Below are 27,991 nucleotides of genomic sequence, written 5' to 3' on the forward strand. Positions count from 1 at the left end.
TTTGAGAAACAAAACAAAGGGCTCTTTTGTCTAAATCTGCTTTTTTGAAGGAGGAAGAGGGGTTGATATAATAAAATAAGTATTTTTGTCTCTTATTTTAAACAAAGTAATATTAAAGTAAATTCATAAATAATCATGAACAAGAAGTTTGGTTATTTCAAACATACAACTTGTTTTCACCTTTTCTGATTTTAGAAATGACTCAAGATATTAGAAAAAGATACTAACAATGTCAAATTTCAATTATAAAGCAAGACGTGTGCAAAAACCTAGTTTGAATATTGCTTCAAAAAGTGATACCAGTTTTGGTCCCTCTCTATCAGGTATTTGAGTGTATATACTCTAATGTTTTTTATCTTGAAACAAGTCAAACTTTTATCCTACACACACACCACACCATTTTTCCTGAATTTCTCTTTCTCACCCTTGATGTGTTTCTTTTCCTATGTTTTCTGTTCTTTATTCTCTAGATTATTTAGCCTGGATATCCAAGCTCGAAATTTTAGAAAAAACAAAATTTACCTCAATATACAAAGTTCTAAAATTATAGAGCTTGGTCTCCCCAGAAAATGAAAGTACAAACCCATGTTTCCAAAACTTTCCTAGCCAACCCAGGGCAGCAAAACAGAAATTAATAAAAAGCAACCTTGCAAGATCTAAAACCATTTAAAACATCCAAAGATTATACCAAAGTCCATAAACAAGTTTGCATGCATTATCATGACCAACCATGTTTTCTTGGAAAATGAACTTGCCTCCGTTTTCTTCTTTTTCATGTTTTCGTATGTAACAAAAAGTTCTATCTTCGCTAGCAAGTAGAGGGTAACCCTATTTTTGTTTCAGAATTGCTCCGCTACATGTAGATCGGTCCTGAGAATGCAAAACGCTCTAGGGAGACCAGGCTGTAAACCAGAACATAAAATATCAAAAACTAGACTGTGAAATAGTTTACAGCCTGGATATTCAGTCTTAGATTTTGGCCAAAATTTGAGTCAGGTGTTCTTATAGATAGATAGATATGCCCTCCGATACATCGGAATGGGTCCTACCCACAGTGGAGTAGGAATCACAGCGCAAGCAGACATTGCAACCCTGCAGATGCGAGCTGCCGAGCCATGGTGTATACCACGACACTCGAACTACACGGGAGAACGGATGTCCTCGCAGGTGTAGAACCTCCCGAGTGTCACGGCACACCACAATGTCTGAAATATCTACCCATACTCTTGTATCAGAGTTATGGTACCCAATTCCCCTCACATGGCATGGGTTGACCCGGGCGAAGGATGATTCACTTGCCAAGTGAATCGTAGTGCCACGGTGGGTATCGAACTCGAGTCTCCTGGACAGAAGTCAAGCACGATAACCACTACACCACTACGCCTGTATATTCTTATAAAAAATTTTATAATTGTGTATTGCTTTTCTGTTGAGAATACTATGAAATCACTTACGCAAACACATTTCTAATAGTAAAACATTCAGAATTAATTTATAAAGGTTAGTATTCTAATTGACTGTCACTCTTTTTTTTACCTTTTGTTTTAGCACTGAATGACGCATGGTCTTCTATTGCAGCTACAAAGAAAGAGGTTGGTATTTTTAACATCCATCAATTCTTCATTCTGGAGTTTTAATATTTAGAAGATAGACATTCTAATTTAAGATTTGAAAATGACTTTTTGATTGATAGTTAAAAGGTTTTTTAATTCACTTTTCGAAAAGTGAAAAGTTAAAAAAAAAAACACAATAAAAAATAATCTACAAATTAATCTATAATTTCTAAATTCAAAAGCTCCAAGGCCCCTACAACTTTATTTTTTAGACTTAAGAAGAAAAATTACCCTACTGTAATTTTTTCCTGGGTAATAATGGTATATAATCAATATTATAACACATGGCAATGCACTTCTTATCATATTATATCATTCCTTTTAAAATTATAGATTAATCAAGTAAACCATAGAATAAGGCAAGTATCAAGCCCTATTGATTTTTACCATGATGATGAGGCAGATGAACGCTTACCGCCACCTCCACCCAAGAATAAGAACAATCCAAACATTGAACGAAGGACTATTTATCAAATGCTTGAACAGGTGACAACTCAAATTCTGCTATTGAAACAATATTCTCCTTTCCAAGCGCCTTTTAATGTTTATAATGTAAGAATTTCACTAGAAATTGACTACTGATACTCGGCAAACAGTCACTCTAAAGGCCATGGCTCTGTAAGAGAATCTGCCCTGATTGGCTCACTGATTTGATATTTTTCATCAAAGTTTGGAATGAATTTTAAATGAGCTTTAATTAATCACAATGATTGGCTAAAATGCAACACTCGCACCAAAATCTAGTACCAATTAAAGCAAACTTTAGAACCAAGTTGCTTTCATTTTTGTTTTGACTGAACAAGCAGGTCAGATTATCCCTTTAGAACGGATTGTGATATGCACAGAATGGATAGTCTGTTATAAGATTAGACATGTTTCTATCTTCTCTAGACCAAAACACGCAAAGAAAACATTCCTCCTCCAAGCTATCCACAACCAAACCTCCATAGAATTCCACCAAGCGTGGGTGAGTTGCACTTTAGAGATATTGTTGTGAAAAAGGCTGGTTGCTCTCAAGATACTTCCTAGCTTTCGAAATCTCACTTCTAGCAATCTTGTTGTTTTCTCTTATACTCTTGTTTCCATTGCACTCTTTTCACTTGTTTTTTACCCTCTGTTTAGATGAAATAAACACATACAATATACATGATGAACATCCACAACGCAATACATCACTGCGATCATTGTCCAAACGAGAAAGAAAAAGTGGTAAAAGTAGAACTAGTTTTTTTATAAAGTATTAAAATGCTTACAAGCTTGTATAACATTGTTAATGTAATGCCTCAATTTGCTTTTTGTCTATGATCACTTTTTTTACAATATCTAGAGGCTCTCAAACGACTGAAAGAGAAGATTCAACAGCAAAAAATTAATTCAAGCACGTCAACTGTTGAAGAGGGTATGTTTTAACAAGGAACAAATTAAAAGTTTTAAATTCATTTAAGTCTTCATAACAAAAGTGCGAGTCTTTCTGAAAGAAATCCTGCAATAAAGTAGCCTTGTGAATTCAGATTGAACTAGGAAGGCAAAAACGTATTTATGGGAATGAGATTTTTGTCCATCTTAGATTGACATTGTCCAACATGAATTACATTCAGATGTATTCAAAGTGACTTTGAGTGTAACAGTGTGTAGCATCAATATTGCATTCTATTTCGTAACTTGATATAATTTTTTGGTACCTTTTAGCTTTTCCATATAAAACTCATCACAATGAGATTGACATTGTCCAACATGAATTACATTCAGATGTATTCAAAGTGACTTTGAGTGTAGCAGTGTGTAGCATCAATATTGCATTCTATTTCGTAACTTGATATAATTTTTTGGTACCTTTTAGCTTTTCCATATAAAACTCATCACAATGAGAATGATATTGTGCAGCATGAAGATGAACGAATTCCACAACAAGCAGCCATGACACGGAAAGTTGCTCATGCACCTACTGCTCCCACTTATACTGGTATGCTTTTTTAAAAAAATTCTGTTTCTGGCTCAAATTATGGGGAATATAGATTTAAAAGAGGCTAAGTTAAACTGCTTCTTTCTGATTAATACTTTTAAGATCTCTCTAAGCTTAAGGCTCCACAACAAAGTATCATGGCTTTATATTGTAGAATTTTATTTGACAATGATCGTGTTCAAAAATAAAGGCCTGTTTTGTGACATTTTCAAAGTGGCTGATAATTATGTTAATAAAATGAGTATTTTTGGTGGCTAACAGTTTATTTTTTCACCAAGGATAAGTAGAATGATTAACCTTTCCAATTGTTTTGGAGCGAAATTAAGTGGCTTACTGGGTTACAAGATATTTCAAGATAAGCTATGAGTCGTTTATGTGGCTGACAACACTGGTGGCCTACAAAACCAACCAGTCTCAGAATGTTGCTCTTTTATCTGTTTTGAGATAATATGATACCTCTAGTTACGGATTCAAGTGTCATTTTCAAACAAACCATTTCCTCCTTTGAGGTGGCTGACAAAACACTTATTTGGACATATTTGGACCTGGAGCCACACATTTTACTCATTTTAGCATTTTTTTCATCAAAATAAGTTTTTTTGTGTAAATACCGATCATAATATAAAATTTCAACGTTAGGCGAAACAAAAAAAATTTCTTGATTCCGGAAACCGGCCGGGTGAAAAAAATTTTTTTTCTGACCCGGCCGCAAACTTTCGTTCGTTAGTAGTCCGTACTTGTTGTAATTTAGGGCATAATTTATGCTGTGTTTATACATAAAAGTTATTCTTAAACTCTATTTCAATGAGCCATAAATTATCAAAAATAGCAAAAAAAAATTATTTTCCGGCCACCCGCATTCCGGAAACAAAACATTTTTTATCATTCGCCTTATATTTGAAATATTTCCCAAGGTATTCAAGAAATACTATATTTTTTTAAATTTTTGAGTTCACTAAATGTCACACTATTTTTGAACATGATCCAATTCATTTCTTTTTAGGCTTTAATTTACAACCAGATGCAACTTTTGTCAAATCGACAGTCAAAGTTTCCCCACAAATGAAGAGGAAATCGAAAGCAAAAAAAGCTTCACTTGACCAAGCAAAAACTAATAAACGTATTGCCCATGACAGAAAAAAAGCAAAAGGTAATAATAATATGGTGTATCTGTAACATGCTTTTATATTTTAATAACAGAATTTTACTCCTAACTTTTCCCAATCAAAGGGCAGTAGAAATAAATCTTTTTTTGAAAGTATTATAAGAAATTTGCTCTCGAAAATTGCAAGCCCATTAATTCAGCATTAAAAAAACCTTTCCTGTCACCTTTTGCTAGACATTATAAACAGTTTTCTTAATATATTCGAGCGGGATTCTTATTTGTGATTGTAATTGCTTATAATCCAAATTGAACTTTAGAAATTTGTTTTTGTTTAGTTTCAAAGAACCAACGAGTAGTTGCAACAAAGAAATCTACCACAAACAATATCATTACAACTTCTTCATGGAGGGTGGGGCAACAAATCCAACGGAAATATAAAAAAGAAATGACCATGCACAAAGAAGAGAAAAGTGAATGCAAAAGTGATTTGGCTACCACCACCAAAACTAACCAAACATCAGACCTCAAAAGTGATAAAGGTATCAAGTAATTGATAAAAAGAGGTTTTCGAGATCCAAACTTTCAGACATAGTGGCTCGAGTGCTAAAATCATGACAAGTGGGTTTCTTAACCCATCACTTTCATAACTTAAAATGTTTAATTCTTTTTTATTTCAAATGTGCATGCATGCACACCCAAACTAGAAATTGTTTTATTTACTGGAGCAAGGTAAAAAACAAGGCACCACAGTTCCTGGCACTCCTTCCTCCAGATATAGTCACTATTTTAGGCTAAAAATGAAGAACCACTTGGGGCTACAGTAGCACTAATAGCAATCTTATCTCGTTTTCTTTTGTTTTAGAGAACAATAATTCAACTGATAGTCATTCCAAAAAAACAAGCTCAAACCTTCACTCAGAACTTGATAAAGATTTAATATCGGAAAAAGCAGATGAGAAAATATTCCCTGACCATTCAAAATCACCAGTTAGCGAAGAACAGAAAAGTGATACAGACTCACTAAGAGGTTTGGAACAACTTCAAGATGATGTGCTGACAAAAACAGCCAAAGATGTGATGGCAGAACTGCAACACAAAGATGAAACTTCACCAGTTTGTAAGAGACTAATCTTTCAATTTTCATGTATCATTGTGCCTATCAATTGTCTCTTTTGAAAATATACTGGAAGATCTCACGTATTTACTTATAAAGTAGACATTCCATTCCATATTCACATATTATCGTAACTAAAAGCATGTATCTTGATATGATGAAGTGATGTCTATATTTTTAGTTCATTAATGGCATTTTACTTTGTAATTGAGAATGTTTCTTAAGTATTGTTTCTTAGTGACACACAACACTTGTAACTAAGAACGTCTTTTAAGTTCATATTCTGTAAAGAGGTTTTAAACACAAATTTGCACCATTAGTAATGCCTTATTTTTATACAGCAAAGAGGAAGAAATTGGCAAAAGCAGTAGTTGATACTGGTCAAAAATCACAAGCAACAAAGAAATCACCTTCAGTCAAACGGAAGCTTGGTAATAGTCTTTATGTACTATTTTATCGACTTTGTTTTAAATCTAAATCTATACTCCTTTGAAATCGTGGAAAAATTTCATTCATTATTATTTTGCAACTTTATATTCAGACGAAGTATTATATCCTACCAAAAAGGAAAGACATTATGATCCAAGTGAAGTTAAGGTATTTGTTTTGTGTTTTTATTATTTTCAAATTTTACGAATCTATATTAAGATAACAAAACTAGTTTTGTCTACTTCAAATACTTATTTCCTTCATATTTAGTTTGAAACATGTTGACTGTCAATATTCTTCAAATTCCTTTAGATTTAAAGATTTCAAATTTTCTTGGCTGAGAGACCCTTTTTTACTTGTTATTAACTTTTTATCTTGACCCTCCAATCAGAAATACATGATTAAGCAGCAAGCTGAACGTAAACGACGAAGAATCGAAGAACAGGCAAAACAAAGAAAACAAAAAGAAGAACAGGAACTGAAACTACAGGTTAACAACTACCTGCTTTAAACTTTGGGGGTGTTACTGCTTTGTTGTTCTACACACCTAGTAGGTTATTCGAGAGATAGTCTGTGCCCTCCCCTATGTTGAGAAGGTCTGAGGTCCAGGGTGGTCTGTGGTCTGTTGTGTAGTCTGGAAAATAAAAAATCCAGGGGGTCCAGTTTTTTTAGTGTAATATATAATCCAGCAGGATGCTCTCTTTTTCAGGTCACTGTTTCCGTGCGAAAAAAGTAAATTGTGTCAGAAATTTTACTTTGGTGTCCTGCGGGCCCTAGGCGCTTGAGAAAGCGCGAATTTTCCATTTGGACCTAGGTGGAAGGATGATAATGATGATGAATAATCCAGGACGGTCAGTAAAATGAGGTGGAAAATCCAGGGTGGTACAAAATCAAGGTGTCCCCTTCCCAAATTTTTTCTGGAATAGCCCAATGTATAACTTCAAAGCAGATGGCAGACTAATGGCAATTTTTGAGTTAAAAAAGGAATTTCCTGTTGTAAATTTGGCAGCAGTATAGAGTGCCATTTTAAAATGACAAAACTTAGAGCGGTGTACGCTTTTATTTTTTGCAGTGTTCAAACTTTTTCCGTCTCCGACGGATTTCCGTCTTAGTGAAGTAAATAAAGAGGAATTTCCGTCTCAAAATTCTGTATAATTCTCCGAAATTTCAAGAATATGTGCTAATTTGCCGTGAAAATCCGTTTTCCGTCTCAGACGAAAAACCTTGGTTTGACCACTGTTTTTGTTATGAAGAAAGATATTTAAAGATTTTTAAGTTTTGATCTAAAATTATAGGAGCTGTACAAAAAGCAAAAGGCAGCAGTGAAAGGAAGCAATGCACCTGCGAAACGATCAAATGTTGGCTATAGCACTTTTATCAAGGATGATTTCGCAAAAAAGGTATTTTATCTTTTGTTTGAAGCTATTTTCCATGCTAGAGCCATCCTCCTTGACTATGTGTTGACTGTGCAATGGAAAAGTAGGGAAATAATTTAAGGGATTAATATTTAAAAAATATTTTAATTTATAACTTAACTTTTGTTATTCTATATAGCTCTCAGCAAAGACAAAGTTTAATGGTAAGACATATAAATTTTGTTCCATCCAACACGTTTCTAAATTATTATGGCGCTACGTGGGGGGGGGATACCCTTTTATAGGGACATCAACTACTGTTTTAAACTAAACCCATACAGCACATTTAACGACAGATACGAAACGAAACGAAATTTTGATTAAAAAAGTAGCTGACATCAAAGCTTTATCACGAAGAAGCCTTACTCTAGTAATATTTACTTCCCTTTAGTTAAAAACCCATCTCATTTTGATTTTTCCTAGAAATGATGAAAGGCTTTGATTATCCAGGGGAGGCAGAAATGGATCATATTCCTGAAAAAGGTGAGTCATATCATGTCTTACAACAAATTCTGTCTAGTAACCATCATACTTCTCCGATAATATTCCAACACAATCATGTGGTTGTTCGGCAACTCTACAGGCAACTTAAAAACTGTTATCGAAAATTTCGTTACTTCCTTATAGCCCGTCTTTACTTGAATAATCGTCTATTATTAAATAAGAATATTTTCTTTCAACTATCAAAAGCATTTGTAAAATTATAAAAATTTTTTCCAAATGGCATTCGACGGACTATACCTGTACTGCATTTCATATTGTCATTTAATGGCTTTCATTCGTTTTATTTTAGATATGAATGATATATTTTCCACAACGATTAGTGGCACGACCTCGTCAAGACCACTGGCAGATACTGAAACTGAATTTGATGACATTGCCACTTATAACGATCACGAAAATGATGTCCATTTCTCCATCGAACAAGCAAACAATGATCGGTTGCTATCACCACCTGCTAAAGATAAGAAAAGTAATACTTCTTTGACAGTTTTTTGAAAGTTTTTTTTCTTCCTGATTACTTTGGTAATACAATTATGCTGGCAGGGAGAGACGTATATTCGCGAGTGGGTTATATTCACGCTGCTCCAGATTCTTCAATGGATGAAATGGATCAAACTCCTGTTTGATGTGTGGAGTTAATGTATAAATTTATTAACCTTTGCGATTATGATTAAAATTATTTATTGTTTTCAATTTTAGCGACCATGTCACCGTCCAAAGCAGATCGTATAGCAGCTATCAGACAAACGGCTACTGCTTTGCGTGAACGCCTTATGGAAGAATCAAAGAGGTTGACTGGTTTAGTACAAAACAAACAAAGCACAACCTCGATGGGTGCGACAAGAGAAAAAATAAAGAGTCCTGAACCGTCAGCATCAACATTACAGAGAGTAACAATCCCTCGTAAAGAAGAGATGACATACGCTTCGCATTTCCCAGGTACGTTTCAGTACTTCCCTTTTGTCTAAAATAATTAAAATTACTCAGTACAGTAGCTTACTTGCAGGAGACGTGTTGCACCATCGAATTACAAAGAGCGCCACATGAAACCCCTGATTTGCTGATTTCGGCGCCCTTTGCTTTTTGCAACCTATGATGATTACCACTTTTTCAGTCAAAAAGAGTTAAAATTATCTAGTAATGCTCGTGCTCACTTTACTTGCGTTATTGCTCCATTGAAAATGCTTTTAAAATAGGGGTGTTAAAATCTGGGGTTCTACCTCCTCAGTTTACCCGAATTTGGTTGACCTATAAGCTATTAAAATGACTTGCGTATTACTTAGTATTTTATTGCTTTGAAATAAACAAGATGCATGCCAACATTCCTTTACATTATAAAGGGCTTATTTCCCCTCAGGAGTATTGTTGCATTTATTCCCTTTCCTCAATTTTATGTAGACCAATCGAGAAACAATCAAGAAGTTTTTATTGTGATTTTTCTTTTAATTTCAGGTGTTGAAAATTTGGACTCGCAAGCTAAATTAAACAACAAAATAGTAAATATTCTTCTTTTTAAAATTTAATTGAGATTTGTCCTTTTTTGCAATTTAATTCCAATTGAATCCCACGCTAGAGCCCTTAGAATTTGAGCTCTCGGCTAAAAGCTAAGCTTCAATCTTTAAAATAGTAGTGTGCAAGATATCAGAGTTAAAGAGTGATTTTCAGTTGTTCTTTGCAAAGCCTCTACACCAACCAAAAACATTACAATGCCCAGCAGTACTTTAATTTGATTTGTTACTATTTTTTTCAACCAAGGATGAAATGGAGACAGCAGCGCGAAAAATACAAGCAGCTTACCGCGGCTTCAACGTCCGACAAGGTTTACACTCGTGGGAACTTCCGTCCGGCCGAACCCTGCATCAAACCATGGAAGAAGCCAGACGCCGTGCTTTTATACGCGACCTCAAAATGGAGCCGCAGGTCCAGTTAGCAAGTGCTCTTTATGAAAAGGTTCGAATTCCTAGTAAGATTCCTGAGAGACGCTCAAAATCGCCGGACAGTAAGTCAGCATTCAGTTCACACCGCTCAAGATCGAAGTCTCCTGACAGTAAAGTTACCGACCGATCGGCGTACACTTCATCTTTCCAACCAAGCTTTCCGCCCCGATCACCAGATAGCAAACCGTCAGATCGATCTTTGCGACAAACTTCAACGAATCGTAGCCGAGGTGTAAAATCGCCGCATAAAGATGAACAATCGTTGCAGAGTCTTATCAGCGAAGCACTGGAATCTTCAAAAGTTTCCCTTGATGACGCTGAAAACACATTATCGTCCATTTCTAAAAAGACACACTCCAGGGTAAAAATTATTATCATGCTGTCATCATGGACAAACCCGTTTCCCAAATACTATTTTTTAAAGAAGTCGTTCAAAAATGTTTTAATATTTTATTTTTAATGAGCTTACTGAAGTGAAAGGCTTTATGACGATTGAAATTATCAATTTGATATTGATTTTAAGTATCAAGTTTTGTACTCTAACGTAGTGGATACTTCTCTCCTTTCTTCCAGCCTGTACCGTCGCAAAAGTCATCCCCTACATACAAAGAAGGTATGAAATCCTTCCCCAATTACAATTTTGACATCTACATGATGTAAACAAGAGGGCTCGGGTTGTTATCATAGATCATTATTTTCAAAATGATAAAGTCCATAGAGAGACAAAGAGTCAGTCGTTATTTTTCAAATTTCTTGTCATACTTACTTGGTTGATGATGGAAGGAATGAAATGATTGAGTTTTAGTTTTGCCTTCAAGTAAAAAAAAAATATTAGACTGTAGTTCTTAACCAACGTTTATTCAAAGCATCAAACTTAGGCCACAAAATATTCAAAATGTTGAGAGATACATAAAGGACCATAATGCCTTGAAAGAATACAAATATTTTTTATTTCTTTTTTTCTTCAACTTGCAGACAGTGAACACGATCAATCTCCAAAAGAAGAGGACGACCACAGGGAACGCTTACGAAAAATTATGGAAAAGTATAAAGATGTGCCTGAGGATAGGTAAAGTTTTTTTTTGGGAAGGAATAATGGATAAGAACTGGTCCATATATAAACTTTACCGAAGAACTTTGACTCCTATAGGATTTGGAAGCACCGAGAAATTGATCGATTGATAAGTGATATGATAATTTTCAACAATCACCATGGGCAAAAATGAATATAGGTTTGCGTCAAATGATTGATGGAGAGAGAAAGTTTTATATTCTTGAAAGTTTTAAGTTCAATTATTTCACTTCCTTTTCTAGATATTCGGTGATAAACATTTTCGCCAGGAATTATCCAGGATTACGTCAGCAGCAATTATCTGAAGAAAGACACTCCACACTCCCTCCTTCTGGTAAACATAATGTCTATTTTCATTATCTAGACATTTATTTTAAAAACCTTAAGAGTTAAATTATGGACCTGCTAGCAGTATTCACAGTGGACAGCTCTAGGCTTTTAGGCCTTACGCTCGAAACAAAGGAATGTATGACGTAGGCTTTTGACCCAGAAAATGAAAAAACTTTGAGTTTCTTTTTTATTCGCCATTTTCTGTAACTATCAGGAGTGAATCTTGTCTCTTGATTTCAATTACTGATTCCTCAAAAGGTTTATGGAAAAGAGATTGAATATTACCCTGAGGTTGGTGCAATTCTTAAACTTAACCTTTACCACGCCTTCTCTCTGGGAACTTCACCCCGGTCTTTTTGGGAAAAATGACAGTTTTACGCTTTCCGTCATAACGTTTGATCTACTAAACCGATTCAAAAAAATAAGCCCATTCTGGAAAGCCCAACTATCCTGCTTTCCAAAAATGTTAAAATAAAGGATTTTTCTCTATCAATGGTGACACAGTAGTCTTCTGCCTTAGAGTTGAAAAAAATTCAAGACGCAATTTGTCATATTTTTCAAAATTTTAAGTTCCGGTTAAAAAAAAAGTGGGGAGAACATTTGCGATACCATAATTTTCTGGCTCATTGTTTCCACCATTATAACTACAACTGCTAGCCAAAAAATCACAATCATACCTTTACTAGAAAAGGCAGAATTCATTTTTAGAAAACCCTGGTTTTCGAGAAAATTTCCACGTAAATCAGAGGTACGTAAGGCAGAGGCCCCTTGAGGTAATTTTTATGGGAAATATCACTAAAAACAGCTAAAAATGACTTTCTTATCATCAACCAGCATGAAAGCAATAGAAATAACATAGTACATACACTTTGAAACTCTTTGCAGCCTTATCAGAAGCCTTAACTTGGGTTTCGGTGACGGTCGATGACGGTCCTCACCCTTAATGTACCGTCATACTAAAGAATAAGGAGGCAGAAACTTACCTCAAACACTGACTAAACTACAAACAAGCAATACATAACATTTACAATCAATAAAACAAACCATTTTCCACTAAATAAACATAAAAAGTTAGTTACAGCAGTCAATGAGCTCATAATTTCCCAAAGAATATTTTGCCTGATTTTCCAGTTTGTTTTGACAGTTAAAATCGAAAGTAGGTGGTTTCAAACTATTGAAAATAGTTTGTTTACATTTTCTCTCCGTCATATAAGACATTTCCCGGGATTTAAAGGCGTCTGTAAGGCGGTAGGGCGGCTTTTCTTAAAACTGCACGAAAAACGTATATTTACGGCTTCGGCGTGGTAAAGGTTAAAACTCCTCATATATATCTTCTCCTTCTTTAGATCTGACACCAAACAGTACAGAAACTGAAGAATTGATAGCAGATGCCAAGAAACATGAGGACAAAACACACCAAGAAGATGATGAGGTGACCAGAGTTGATGGTGAAGACAGTCTCCATGCTTTGTCTGAACAAACATTGACGGGTAGTAATTTCAGTGATGGCGATAATAGTTTGGAAGGTGCGACGCTCACAACCAGCCATAACAAACCAACTTCGTTGAATGTAGTGGATAAAACCGACACGGTAATTTTTTTCTTTAGACTTTTTTTAAGCTTGAAACGAGTTTATGTCTCATCCAGAGTTATATCAAATACGATTTTTCTCGGTTGTTGGAGTTTCATCATACCACTCAAACGAGATGATATCGTTAAGCTTTAACAAGATTTGGCCATTAAACCAGCTGATATTTAACCACAAAATTCCCTTTCTTTTCTTGTTCTAGCCTTCATTAAAACATCAAAGTCAATCCAAGACCCCATCATATCGTAGTTTAATGTCACCCAAAACCAACTCGGATTCTGAAAACTCTGAGATCTTATTCTCTCCTCGCACCGTGTCGCCTGGTAAGGTACCATCTTCACAAGTACAGCCAAGCGGTAAACATCAAACTTTAGACCTGAGTTACACCACCGAAGAAACAGTATCTCCTCGCAGATCACCTACCCTGTTCAGCGACCGCGATGGTGAAAATCCTTTAGATCCGGTTCTGACATCAACCAGAAGGTCACCACGACATGAACCGGTAAAAAACTTAGCACCTGAAGATACTCCGGTAACTCACAATGTCAATACCCGGCGTGGTGATGATCGAATGTCTCCAAACGCATTGGAAAGACGTCTCAGAGCTGAGTTGAATTTATTCGATACTGTGGGTGATTCCCTTCAACAGGTGACGGAAATGGATCGTGTTCGCGATATAGTTCAAGCACAACAAGAGACTGTCTCGCTTGCCCAGGTTTTAAAGAATAGGCAAGTTTTACACCAAAAAGAGCTTGATCGAATGAGCATCGAGGCAAGAGAGAAAGCAGCTCAATCTGCTAGGGATATCGAAATTGCGCGTCGCAATGCTTTAGAGGCTGAAACCAAAGCGCAGAAGGTGATAGCTGAAGTGAAAAGCCAAGCAGCGGAAAATGTAGCTGTTTCTACTCAAGCTTTCTCCAAACAACAAAATGAAGCGACTGCTTTATCCTTAGACGCTATCAAAGAGTCGGAGAAAGTTCGTCGTGACGCTTTTGAGGAGTACAAGAAATCCGTCGACGATCGATTAGCAAACATCGATGGCATAATGAATTCTGCGGTTTCTGCGGCATCCACGGCTGCAGTTGAAGTGGCTCTGCGACAACACCGCGAGAAATTGGAATCGCTCCGGAAAGAGTCTCTTCATAAGGTTTCAAAGACCTTCACGTCATTTAGTGAGGAAAGCAGCACTGTTTCTGATCGTTCAACAACTTCACCTACCAAAACTTCTTATCAGACGGGATCCAGTGTTTCCACTGCTAAAGATTTATCTATAGAGCAACAAAAAGACAAATCTGAAATTTCAGAAGAGATTAGAGATGAAACGCCGTCTAGAAGAAATATATCGTCTGCTAAGTCACCAAGCTATACTGAACCTGTATCCGAAAGCTACGTTAGTGCCTCAAAATTAAAATCATCGCCTGAGATTTCTGAACGGCTACCGACTTCAAACCGAACTTCCCCAGCCAGTAAATTAGATATTTCCGAACAACTACCGACAACCAAACGAACATCATCGGTGATTTCTGAGAAGTTCCCTTCGTCAGCCGGCGAAAATACAGATGTGACAGAGGATGTACCGACAGAAGTTGACGAAGATAAAGAATTGACGGAAGCTTTGTTCAGCACTGGTAAAAAATCTGGTACGTTATTCATCATCAAAGTTCCTATATGCAGACTACACTTGTCGCTCTGAATTTGATTTTGTTTACAGTATTTTTCGCCTGAGGGTTATTTTTAATTCAATTTTTAAATGTCGAAAACAAATCTCACTAAATGACATAGAGTAGAATCCAACAGTACCAGACAATTTCAAAAAATACAAGAAAAAACATAACTCGAAGATCAGCATCCTTCTTAGTTTTTAAATAAAAAACAACAAAAAGTGTTCATAATTTGGAATATTTCGATGACTTCTATCTCATCATTGTCAACCATAAACTAAATACATTTCAAAAATCTACTTTTATTCTAATAGAATTCTAGAAGAATAGAATAAAAGTAGATTTTTGAAATGTCATCGAAATATTCCAAATTATGAACACTTTCTTGTTGTTTTTGGCCCAGCTAGCTTTAGCGTACTGGGCCTTTCATTAGCATTCTGCCCGGTGTCAGTGTGTAACAATTTACTAGGCGATACGCGTTTTCATATATGGCGTTTTCAAGCACAGGCTAATTCAGATTGTGAAGGATTTGATTGGCTGTTAGAACATGATTGACAGAATAAAAAACAATTGAAATCGTCTTTATTGGTTAAAAACATAAAAGGAGAAAATACAATTAACTATTAAAACTATAAGAACATAACAGATGTAGTGTGTTTTAAGAAAAACAATGTAACAAACCGTGACAAACCTTCTTCTCTTTAGGAAGATGTTCTTTTAAAAAAAAGTTGTTTTTACATTTCTCTATCATGTGCACAGTTCAGTTGTTCACGTGTTAGGAAAAAAACATCTCTGTATATAAGATTTAAATATTATGAATTATTACTTATTGTTGTAAATAAGAGATAGCCGAATGGTCTAAGGCGTCTATGGTTTGTATAATCGACTCCAGGTTCAAATCCCCTCTGCTACTCAAGTCTTGTTCAGTTCATACTTTTATTCGCTGGGCCTTCATGCCCTCTGGGCTTCTTGTTTATTTAAAAACTAAGAAGGGTGCTGATCTTCGGGTTATGTTTTTTCCTGAGTAGATGGGCCGGTTGGAACCAATCAGAAGAAAAAATTAAAATACAAACTTTAAAGAAAATCCATTTCCCTTTTTTTTTTAACTTTCTTTCTATTATCTGTGAAAATATTGCATTTGAAGGTCCTGTCAAACTTGAGAAATACCCATTTTTTGTAGGAGTGGTTGAAAAAAACGTCAATTTTACGTCAAAAGAGATTTGCTGAGAAAGTGTAAACCGGCCTAATGACTCTAATGCTAAGAGTTTTCTTTCTTGCACCGAATCATTTTTGGTATCTCATTCTAACCATAGTATCAAGGAACGAAACCATTCAAAGTAATTACTCAGACGAGAAATTTCAATCTTCATTCACCGAAGACGACTTGAAGCATGACTTTCGACAAGTTCTACCCTCCGAAAATCATCGCCGTAAAAGCTTGGATGTTCACCGTGATTTCATCGTGTCTGGAAATGACGAGACTTCTTCGGTAAAGATTATAAGAATTTGTGTTTTCCTTGCCTATACTAGGCGTCGCGGCTTTTTTCTACGCAGTAACGTCTATTCCACTTTTCAAAATGTTTTCCAAGGTTTTCGGGCTCTAAATATTCGATGTTTGACGTCATTTTACACTTTCGAGGCTTTAAGTAGCAAGAAAATCGAATTTGCGTCAATAAACTTAAAAGGGTTCTATTTCTCGAAAGTCATCAAAAACAAAGTGGAACTCACCAAGAAACGGAATGAAAAATCTGGGTTTTTGGTAAGGTACTCGCTAGTGTTTTCCCCGTACCTATGAGAATTTACATTTTACGATTTAGATTTGGTGTCTTCGGCTGGACTGATTTATCTAAGAATTTGCTTTAATAAACAATTTATTGATCTTTTTTCTCCAGGATGAAATGCTACCAGCGCAAAAGGTCGCAGAAAAGGTATTGCCTATGATTTTAAAAATTTGACTTTTAGATAAATATGATATCCATTTCATAGTTTTCTAATTCAATTTCATTTTCTTTTTTGAAGTTTTCAAATAAAAAACGTGAAAAATTCAATTTCAGCTCTGAAAATGTTTCGATCTCTCTATGTTTAAAAAAGGTTAAAGGGATAATCAGATGGTCTGAGATATTTTGCCTGCAGATAGCTTCTAGGATTTTAAGAAAAACCTCTAAATTTTTCGGTGTATTTATTTTCCTAACTCAAGTTATGCCAATTTGAAATCTCGAAGAATGGGACTTTTCAGGGACTTTTCACACTTTTTGGACCTACCTAAGTCCTTTAAATTAACCCTTGTCCGTTCGTTCGTCCGTTCGTTCGTCCGTTCGTCTGTTGCCAGCTTTTCTCGAGATCGGCTCATTAGTTTTTTCTAATTTTTTGCACAATGATGCAAAATGGCAATGCCCAAAATGTGACGGAGCCCGATTTTCGAAAAAAAAATTTTTCCGGCCGAAAATGGCGGAAATATGCCGGAAAAACTGGTTTTTCGGTATTTTCTCGAGATTTCATCATTAGTTTTTTCAGATTTTTTGCTCAAAGATGCGTATTAACAATGCCCAAAACATGGCCTAGTCCGATTTTTGAGAAAAAATTTTTTCCGGCCGAAAATGCCGGAAATATGCCGGAAATCGCCGTTTTTCTGGATTTTCATTGGACTTTTCCATATAACTGGTTGTTTTTTCATTCATAAAGATTATTAATAGTAATGCCCACCATAAAGCATGTTTCAATTTTCAATAAAATTGATTTTTGAAGCCGGAACTTTCTAAAAATCGCCGGAACGAACGGACGGAACAGCCGATTTTCGCCGGAAACAAAAAACGGTTTTATTTCTTGAATTTCTTGAGCTGTACTTGATATTTTTTCATGAAATTTTGCACACTGATGCAAAATGTCAATACCTAAATTGTGACGGAGCCCGATTTTCGAAAAAATTCATTTCCGGCCGAAAATGCCGGAAATATGCCGGAAAAACTGTTTTTTTGGCATTTTTCTCGAGATTTTATCATTAGTTTTTTCTGTTCATTTGTTCAAAGATGCGTATTAACAATGCTCAATACATGGCCGAGTCCGATTTTTAAGAAAAAATTTTTTCCGGCGGGAAATGCCTGTAAATGCTGGAAATCACCGTTTTTCTAGATTTTCATTGGACTTTTCCATATAATTGGTTGTTTTTTCATTCAAAAAGATTATTAATAGTAACGCCCACCATAAAGCCTGTTTCAATTTTCAATAAAATTGATTTTTGAAGCCGGAACTTTCTAAAAATCGCCGGAACAGCCGATTTTCGCCGGAAAAACGGTATTTCTTGAATTTCTTGAGCTGTACTTTATATTTTTTCATGAAATTTTGCACATTGATGCAAAATGTCAATACCTAAATTGTGACGGAGCCCGATTTTCGAAAAAATTCATTTCCGGCCGAAAATGCCGGAAATATGCCGGAAAAACCGGTTTTTTGACTTTTTCTCGAATTTTCATTTTTAGTTTTTTCAGAAAGATGCGTATTCGCAATGCTCAAAAATGGCCGAGTTCGATTTTTGTGAAAAAAATTTTTCCGGTTGCCAGAAATCGCTGTTTTTGCAGATTTTCATTGGATTTTTTTCTTGTATATCTATGTTTTTCACACAAAAACATTATTGATAACAATGCTCACCATCAAGCATGATTCAATTGTCAATAAAACTGATTTTTGCGACCAGAACTTCCTATTTATTTTTTCCTTACAACCCTTCTCTCTTCCCCCATCAACAATCAATGATGAATTTATTGTGTTGTGTATTTTCGCTAAATGCTATATTTTCTGACTGATTTTTTTCATTTTTCTTTTCGCATTGCTAACTAACTTTCATCATCAGGTAGGTCCATTCAGCATGTTGCTTGTTTCTATTGTTTTCAAGCAAAGGTTCAATATTTCAAAGTGGCTGTGATACAACCTTTATGCCGAACTCAAACTTACGGTGAACAATCCTTCTCTTAGGTCTCAAAGAAGCGTACTCGGTCTCCATTCGTTGCAGAAGACACGTTCACCCGTTTCACGTCCGACATGGTCCGACAGTACATCCAAGAAGAAGAAGTGCGTGCCAAACATCAAGCATCTCTTCTTGCACTTCGTGAGAAAGCTATCATCGATAAAACCAAAGCTGAAATCGCCTTTTTAGAAACTCAAAAGAAATCATTGATGAAAAAGAAGGGCGCAAGGGCGGACGATAAAATGCCGCCCATCAATAAGAAACAACGCGCCCTGATGAAACGACTTGAATCAGAACAGGTGAGTTAGATTTCATTTATCAAGAATTTCAGTAAATTACTGTTCTCTCCTGTTATATAAGTCTCGGTGAATACGATTTCGATTCTCACCCGGTTACCAAGTATTACTCCAACTAAGTAAGTAGCCCTTCCAAAAAAAAAATCACGATTCGAATTTTAAGTTTGCTAGATTGAATCCACCTTTCATTACTTTTGAAGACGTTCAAAGACTCGCATACCTTTATTTAACGATTTGGCAGAATTCCGGCTTGAAAATGTATGAGATAATCAAACAGCTACTGTAGGTGGAAATTTTCCAACTTACTTTGAATTACCTAAAAATAACGACATTCTTACAGGCTGAGATTCGTCGTATCAAGCAAGCACACAAAGCGGCCAGTGAAGAACGGAAATTTATGTTACAACAACAGCAAGACATCCAACGTATACAACAATCTACTAAAAAGATCTGGAACCGAATCGGTCATTACGATGACGTCACGAGCCAAACGTCCGATAAGCTTTGGAATCAGATTGGGAAATATACAGAAACGTCCGAAAAATCGTCTGATAGCAGTAGTGTAAGTTCATTCTTGTATTTAAGTGACGTAAAACTTGTTTGTCCGTCTTTAGCACAATCAGTGTATTGCGAAAAAATTTGGCCATGGGCGTGTCGAAATCACTGAATACCGAATGTTTCATTGAAAATTAGAATAGTAACATATTGACATTCAATCATCTTTTATCTGTATTAAACCAGCATGACTTACTTTCCATTATCATATTTTCATTTCCTTACAGACGATCAAAGAAGAAGTGAAAAGCTCCTCAGCGACCTCCTCAATCATCACCACAGCTGCCAGTGATGGAAGTGATTCAAGAAAAACCACACCTAGAAGTATCCCTCAATCACCCAAATCTACTCAACCAACACCCTCCATCAGCGAGGAAGTTTTATCCAAACCCTCTCCGACTTCACAGGGTTCTGGCTCAATTAGTGAACACGTGCCGTCGAAACAAAATTCTCGAACACAGTCCTCTAAATCGATCAGTGAAGCTTTCTCCAAAGAAAAGTCTACAACAAAATCGATCTCGGAAGCAACCTCTCTTTCAAAACACGATTCGATCGCTTCTATTGCATCAAAGAAAACCAGCTCTACTCCCAATACTGTTACTCCACCAGACGAGGCAACAATGAGTGCTGCTGATGAAGTATTTGATGTTAGCCAAGGATCTAGTCTTTCGAAAGATCTCAAGCAGTTGAAATACGTGGCTGGTAAAAAGTAAGTCGTTCGTAGCTTCATCATATAATTGCTTAAGATTGAGCTTTGGACTACTTTCTTCGTGTTCTCAAAGACCTTTTTGGTTAGAATTTTGAGAGAACTAAAGCAAAAGTTTATTTTCCATTTGTCCTTACCATGCTTTTAAAATTTGTTTTTACGTTTTGAAAGTTATGAAGTAATTAGAGTAAATATAAACAAATACTATGAATAAGTAAAAAAAAATAATTTTAAGCAAGACTAAAGCTATATACCTTACTTCTGTAGATATTTAACAGAGCGTGAGATGAAACTTCAAGCAAAGAAGCAGCAATTCTCTGAAATCATGAATCGTAAAACCAAACTGAAGACGTGGCGACAAAAGATCATTGAAGAAGAGATGAGGTTGAAAGCTGACATCAGGAAAGTTCTCAACCAAGGTATCATGAAGATGGATGAAACTTCTGGCAGAGGTTTGTCATACTTTTTTCAATTGACCACAAATTTGACAAACACTTTATTCTATAAAAATTTTTTATTTCCTAAAATTTCTTTTTTTTATTGAATTCTTGAAAATTTTGTATTAGCTTTAGTTAGTATTTTGGATCATTTATCTGTAATCATTACTGAGAAGTACAACTCATGTAATCTTGTAAATAAATTCTAACCCTCCTTCTTATAACCAGTCCAACCGAAATTTTCCATTAGATTCGGGTGAAGATTCGGTAACAAACGACAGTCCAACAAAACCAACAACAGCACGTTCTTCTTCCACTGCAACCACCAGTACACGTTCATCCAAACGCCACCAAACTCCTCTATCTTCCACTATCAAACCACGTGATGGAGGAGAGGGAGAACACTCCTTCGTTGATCCTCCGACATCAGTGTCCTCCATCGCAGAGGAAGATCTAGATGTGGAGGAGAATGATGACACTGGTGACCGAACCATCACTGAAGTTATTAATGCCACAGGTTTGAAGTCCCTTTTTCTTGTGCGTTTTTTCCTTCTAAGGTAGATCGATGTATTCTTCGAGTTAGAAATTATTAGAATCATTCGAATTGCAAGGAATCTTTTGTAAAACTTTGAATTTGGGAGGGGCAGCTAGAAGTGTCGAAAAACCCCGTTTTTGCTGTATTTTCACTCCACCGCGAGCTCCAATTGGCCTTCCAATGTGTCTAACTTTCTATGTGAAAGATAATTGCATATGCTGGTATATCTGAGGTAAATCAAGAGGCTTAGGAGCATCTCTGTATCAAAAATTAAGTATTCAGCACTAAAGGATAACAATTCTCTTCTTTATTTTCGATTTTTTTTTCAATTATTTTTTCATTTTTATGCAAAATTATAGTGCTCTGAATGATCTTTTCAATGGTATATGATTTACTTTAGTTTCTTCGTAGCGTAAAGTTAATCATGGCTAAGAATTTTTCTAAATCCGAGCCAGTTTGAAACCTCTTCTCTATACCTTTTTAGATTAGATGAAATAATTTTCATTATTTTATGTAAAAACATGAGTTTAATCAGTCACTCTTAAAATCTAAAGTGAATGGTGTTAATTCATTTTTATATCATTTTCTAGGGTCAACGACTAAAGCCACAACACTGAGAGAAAGTGAAAGTGCGAAGGTTCCCAGTTCTGGTGGCTCATACAGTTATTCCAACGATTTCGAAGAACCATCTCCATCAAGTGTATCACGATCTCGCCCGCCCAAGGATCTCAAAAAGAGCGAAGAAGACTCATGGACAGGTAATTTTTAATATTTTTGTTTTTGTTCTATTTTGTTGTGTGTGATATAGGTAGTTTGGGAACTCGGTGAAAAGATACATACACGTTTTTTTTATAAGAATATCTTTTATAAGAATATCAAGCTCCATCTAGCCTTTTTTAAGAAAATATCTTAGGTGGAAACGGCCGAACTTGATTCTTTACTTCCACGTTTTGCTTTGATAAGCAATAAAATGAGGTATAGAAGAACGAGGGAAAACCCCATCATGATGATGCAATTCGTTTACATTATAATCACAGTGGAAACCCCATTTTTCTCACAATGAACCAATCTAAACAACATTTTGCCAACTCATTACGAAAACTCTTTGGAAACCCCTTTTTAATAATTTTTTTTCATGTAAAACATTCTTGTGTTAGAAAAAAAGCTGTTATAGCTACCTTCCTATCTCTAATTCATACTGTACTTTACAAACAAAATATGCCTGAGCATTTGTTAAAAATCCACCATAACATTTTGAGAGAAAGCATTTAAAAGTATTCTTGAAGCCTATCAAAGTATAAGCATCGTATACCTTTTAGAACTCAAACGAAATTTTATATTCTTTTTTTAATGGATCAAAAGCTCCCATGTACGATATATCTTATTTTAAAAAAGTTTTAAAGAAATGATAAAAAAGACGAGCACAGTCTTTAAGACGTACTTAGCAGTCTTATAATATATCTCTGATAATAAGTAGCTGACAGCAGCTATTTAGACATCTCATAATAAACTATTGAATAAGTCTTTTTTCTAATTGATGATGTCACTTAGATACAGCTAGTTCCCAGGCTTCTCGTGTATTGTTGACGTTTTTAAAGCGCGATTAAAATTTTTCCACATTCTTGCGTGCGAAATGTTTGAATAAAAAAATGTTGTTTAAAAAGGAAAGCTATCAGGCGAATATCAGCTGATTAAAGCACCTTGTACAGCCCTGCGCAGGCACTCTTTTTGAAGACTGAGTCTGAGAGACGGAAAGGAGAAATAGACCGCGGCTTGAAACAGAATGCGATGTGATTTGTATATTTGCTTATTGCATTTTCTATCTAAGCTTCGAAAAGGTAAGGCGTTTTTTTTCTCGGGGCAATTTTAGAATTGATTTTTAATTGGCTGCTAATGTTTTTTTTTATGGTGCTAAAACATTTTTGCGGTTTTGGTTTATCCTTTTAGATCTCACTCTTTTTGGTGCTAATGGATTCTTGAGAAAAGGGGAGAGATTTTCGTCACTTGTCAATCAAGTTTTTGTGCTCTGTAAAGAGTGTCGTCCGCAAATTGGATTAGTTTATTTTAATATTGATACCCTCTGACTTAAGTTTAAAAATGTACATAATGCTCTTTCTTTGGCCTCGTTTCTGTGGTATGTGGAGTTTTGAAACCATGAGGAAGATTAAAAAACATTTCAGAATCCACCTATAATGATTTCAAAGCATTATGGAAAATCGACTGCGTGATCTTCAATTTGTGTTGCCATCATTAATCTACTCATCTTTACCTTTCCAATATTATTGACTTCTTTAAGTTATATTAATTTCAATATTATTGCTATTGGGTAACAACGTAAGAAATGCCCACCTACATAAAGGGAGGTGTTTAATGAAATATTTGTTCAGATGGTTTTCCCGATCTTTTGTTCTGCTAAATTCGTTATGCAATATTGTTTTTGGAAACTTTGAAATTTTAAATTTTCCATTGGCCATACTGTTTCATATTTGACTAATCAGCTGGATGATCTGGATGTAGTTTTCAAAATTATATGATTGTGTTTTTTTTTCTTAGTTTGAACCAAACAATCGGACTCAGTGTCATGGTTTGAGGCTGCTGAATTGTAGATATAACGCTCTTTTTCTCTTAATACTAATTTCGTCATTTTCTTGTCTTAGAGGGTACGTCAGATGCGAGTGATGCTGAACAACGTTTGAAGCTTCTGGAAAACCAATTACGTCGAAAACGTTCCGAACTACAGAAATTACGTAAACAGAAGGAGAAAGAAAAACTTCGACAGAAGGAACAGGAATTACGCCGAGAGCTTCAGGTAAAGTTTTTTGTCAGTCTAGGACGTGAATCTTTCCTCTGTCAGGCTCAATAAGCTTGCTTAGAACAAACACTTTCATAGTTTGAAAGTTTCATCTTCCGTTTAAAAAAACTTGGCCCTAATAGTCCTTTTCATATAATTTTGTATCTATGGTTTGATTTAAAATTGTTTATAGATTTACAATGTCGGGACAATTTTTTGCTCATATGGTAGAAGATGAACATTTCGTGCTGTTTCCTCACAGTGCTCGGCTTTCTTAGTTTTACCCTTTTTGCTTTATATTTTTATTAATTTTCCACAACTAGTTTTCTTCTATGTTTAAAAGATTTTTTTAAGCTCACAGAATAGATATCCTTATAATCGAACTTTCAGATAAAATTTATGTGTCACGACTTTCTATTTGCCTTGGTCCTTAAAACGTTATTTACCAATGTTATCTTCGTGAAATAGATGATATTATTGAAAGAAACCTATGGTTTTCTTAACCTTGTCACATTGCGGTCTTAAATTTCATCAAGTATTTGTTTTTTCTATTGATTTAGTCCTTTTTGGAAATGTAAAGGTCATTTATGATGATTTTGAGGTTTCTTAGTAAACGAGTCAGGCTGTTTTTTTTCGTTCCTTGAAAATACATTCGTTTTAAAGACATTCTCGATATTTTTTTCATAGGTTGTTGAACAGCAAATTAATAAAGAGAATATACCAGCTGAAGTCAACTTACCTAAAGTCACACCTCGCGTCCTTTCTCCAAGAAGTAGCCTCGATACCGTCATTTTACCAGAGAAAATCAAAATTCCAAGCGACAAAGAATCTCGAAGGAGCTTAGATTTTTCGGACAGGGAATCGGAATCTGACCGCAGTTTATCTTCCAATAAATCCAGTAAAGGAGATGCCAGTTCGTCACGTCATTCAACGATCATTGCCACGGCAACCAACACTACCAGAAAATCACCAGATAGAGAATCTATCAAAGATGAATCCTCGAAATCCACATCTAAGACGTTAACCAAGTCAGATAAGAGTTCGTTGAAATCGGATAAATCGGTGAGTAGGATTCTAACTGATACCACCAATAAGAAAGCGATATCTGAGAGACAGGACTCCATTGATGACATCAGTGATATCAGTGCTGGTAAAGACAGATCCAGTGTTTCTACTGAATCGAAAGAATCATCCATTGCTGAGGAGATCATTTCTACACAGACACCAAAAACATCTGTTAAAAGTCTTGATGCCATTTACGATGACGATCTTTTTGAAAGTGAACTTTCGTTGTCTTCTTCGACGTCAACGTCGATTTCACAGGAGAAAACGTCGTCTAAAATAAGCTTGTCGTCAAAAGAAACGTCGCGTAGTAATGCTTCTACGGCAAGAAGTACATCGCGCGAATCGACGTTGGAAGAAAAGAGCGTATCTCCAAACGCAACTTTGGATGAGAAGACACCATCCGTTAGAGAAAGCTTACCACCAGAAGTTGACAAATCAATCACAAAATTCTCAGTTAGTGAAGAAGTGCCAGTAGATCCAATATCACAAAAAGAGGAGACTCTAAAAGAATCCAAAATCGAAATTGTCGAATATTCGAGTAAATTCGAAAGTGGCGAATCGACCGTTCGCTCGGAGCGATCAGAGAAAGACATTAAAGTGAACAAAAGTGAACCCATTTCTAAAGATGCTACGGAAGTTGATACTAACCGTTCCATTAGTGAGAAACTACATTCTAACCATTCAACATCCCGCAGCATAACAAGTAGTCTAAGTAAGACTTCTTCAACTACAAGTCGTAGCAGTCTACCGGCTCAAGACGAGTTTTCCAAATCGAACGTAAGCAACGCGTACGGATTCCGTGTAAATGAACGTGTCAAAGTCGAAGGTTCACTTATGGGAACTATTCGTTATCTCGGGAAAACGTCTTTTTCACCAGTATTGGTAGCTGGGATTGAACTTGATGAACCGTTAGGCACCAATGATGGTACATTCCACGATAAACAATACTTTAAATGTGCTCAAGACCATGGTTTTTTCACCACTATTGAACGTCTCCAACATTTCAACAGTGAAGTTGATAAAGTTGACAAGCAGGAAAAAAATACCGAGAAGTCTTTGTCGTCGACGACTCTCGAAGAAATTGACGAATCTTTAGATCAAGCATCGGTAAAAGAAGACTCGTTAAAATCGACATCGTTGAAAGAAAGCTCCCTCAAGTCAACTTCGGTAAGAGAAAACTCCGTCAAATCAACATCGGTAAAAGCATCAGTTAAAGACTCTATCGAGGATGACGAGCAGGCATCCGTTAAGTCGTACTCCGAACATTTCGAGCCAGTGCCAGGGGCACCGACAACACAGAAAACAACAATGCATATAGATCCATTCACAACCTCCAAGAAAACAGATTCTTCACACCAACAACGCTATACAACTGATGACCATTCGTCAAGCTCAACGACTATAGGAGAAACAACAAAATCCATAGAAATTGAGCTAGACGAAATTGCTGCAAAAACGGACGATACTGCGTCTACGATATCGGTAGAAATTCCATCACCTAAAAAGCTGGACACCCATACTTTAGCTGATAACATCACCGACAGCCTCTTGAAATCAATAATCTTAGATTCTGTTCAAGCAATGTCCCCACGTCTAGATTCCATTGAATCGCCACAAAAATCAGCGTCCAGTGAGGAAGAACCTGCAAGTTCCAAAAGCTCGTCTAAGGATATGGAGACACCAGTACATTCAACTTCAAAACCCAAACCACACTTGCAAATAGACAACCACGCAGAAAATGTCTGCAAATCTCTCTTGAACGATGCTGTTTCTGTCATGCTGGAAGTTGGACGAAAGAAGGATGAAAAATTAAATTCGGACAAAGAAAACGAAGTTGAATCTCAACGTAGTAAAGAAGACTTTTTATCCTTGATCATTCCTGGTGTTAATGATATGGATGAAGATCTAGATTCAGATAGTGATAAGGAAAACAATGTACTTTCTCAGAAACGTGATCAACTTAAGAATCTACACGATGAAATGGATAAGTTGTTTGAACGTGAACCAGAAGATGACCAAGACTTGGAACTCATTGAATCGGTCGGTAAAGAAACTATGAAAGAAACGCCAAAGAAAGAACTACCATTACGTATCCCACTTAACGAAAAGGATACGAGAGAGATTGTGAATTTAGCATTACAAGAGATCCAACGTCAAAACTTTTCAATGTCTGAATTAGAACGTTTGATTGTGCCTGATAGTATTTTAGCTCTGGAAACGTATGGTGAAATTGATGTACCGAGTACCATGCTTTATAAGACATTGATATTCGATTTGACTCTTCAACTTTATTGCGAATTGAAAGAGTTTCGTGATATACAGGCTAAACCGCGCCCAATCTGGTTAAAACGTCCACGCAAAACTTTCTCCAAATTCACTCGTCAAGTGCATTTAGACGAGTCGAATAGTTTCCCCGATTTAGTGAAAGATCATGTGTGCGGATGTATCGGGTTACAATCCGGTCGCCCATCTTTGATGAAGTTGAAACGTAAATTACCGTTGAACTTAGAGAAGAAAGATTACGTTGATGCTGTTTTAGTGGACGAGCTAAGACAAGAAGAAGGACAATGGGTAAATTATGATGAAGATGAGCTGAGAGTGAAATTCCAACTTGCAGATAACATATTGGAAAGTCTCCTGGAAGAAACGGTAGATATTATCAATCAAGCTCTATCATGATCTCGCCGTTAAAGGTTTGATATTTTTGTTATATTTGCATTTTTTCCAATCCGTCATATTGACAAATTAGATATTTATTATTTTTGAAATTTTAATTTTCCGCTCTTTTTCTTTACTTTGAACTAGTTTATTATATATTATATATAAAATTGAAAAATTTATTTGTACATAAACTCTCAGTATTAGCTTATTATTACTTTAGAATTTTTATTCAATTCAGCTACTGTCTCTCTTA

The 27,991-nt window shown here is 35.7% G+C and overlaps 1 protein-coding gene across 1 annotated transcript; it reads left to right on the top strand.

The window, feature by feature from the left end:
• The first annotated feature begins 193 nt into the window (after nt 1–193).
• Nucleotides 194–27,975, top strand: LOC136800458 (centrosome-associated protein 350-like). The gene is made up of 35 exons (XM_067057115.1): nt 194–323; nt 1,549–1,592; nt 1,947–2,099; nt 2,505–2,580; nt 2,736–2,822; nt 2,941–3,012; nt 3,454–3,576; nt 4,580–4,726; nt 5,017–5,220; nt 5,544–5,798; nt 6,137–6,226; nt 6,337–6,392; nt 6,616–6,714; nt 7,520–7,624; nt 7,779–7,803; nt 8,063–8,122; nt 8,433–8,612; nt 8,843–9,082; nt 9,596–9,639; nt 9,899–10,441; nt 10,654–10,693; nt 11,056–11,149; nt 11,395–11,486; nt 12,829–13,073; nt 13,273–14,710; nt 16,045–16,220; nt 16,624–16,659; nt 18,701–18,991; nt 19,329–19,550; nt 19,771–20,252; nt 20,517–20,701; nt 20,937–21,203; nt 21,812–21,979; nt 23,879–24,030; nt 24,700–27,975. Exons 1-35 carry the CDS (start codon nt 230–232, stop codon nt 27,754–27,756), a joined length of 9,642 nt encoding a protein of 3,213 aa, XP_066913216.1. The 5' UTR covers nt 194–229; the 3' UTR covers nt 27,757–27,975.
• Nucleotides 27,976–27,991: the final 16 nt, after the last annotated feature.

This window comes from Clytia hemisphaerica, unplaced genomic scaffold (assembly GCF_902728285.1).
Source record: "Clytia hemisphaerica strain Z4C2 unplaced genomic scaffold, Clytia hemisphaerica genome assembly, whole genome shotgun sequence".
NCBI lineage: Eukaryota > Metazoa > Cnidaria > Hydrozoa > Leptothecata > Clytiidae > Clytia > Clytia hemisphaerica.

What these genes read in the sequence shown, in the direction of transcription:
- LOC136800458 (XM_067057115.1), top strand. Translation starts at nt 230, where the DNA reads ATGTCAAATTTCAATTATAAAGCAAGACGTGTGCAAAAACCTAGTTTG. An exon ending in TACTGCTCCCACTTATACTG is followed by an intron (nt 3,577 to 4,579) that starts GTATGCTTTTTT and finishes ATTTCTTTTTAG; the next exon opens with GCTTTAATTTACAACCAGAT. An exon ending in TTCAGTCAAACGGAAGCTTG is followed by an intron (nt 6,227 to 6,336) that starts GTAATAGTCTTT and finishes CTTTATATTCAG; the next exon opens with ACGAAGTATTATATCCTACC.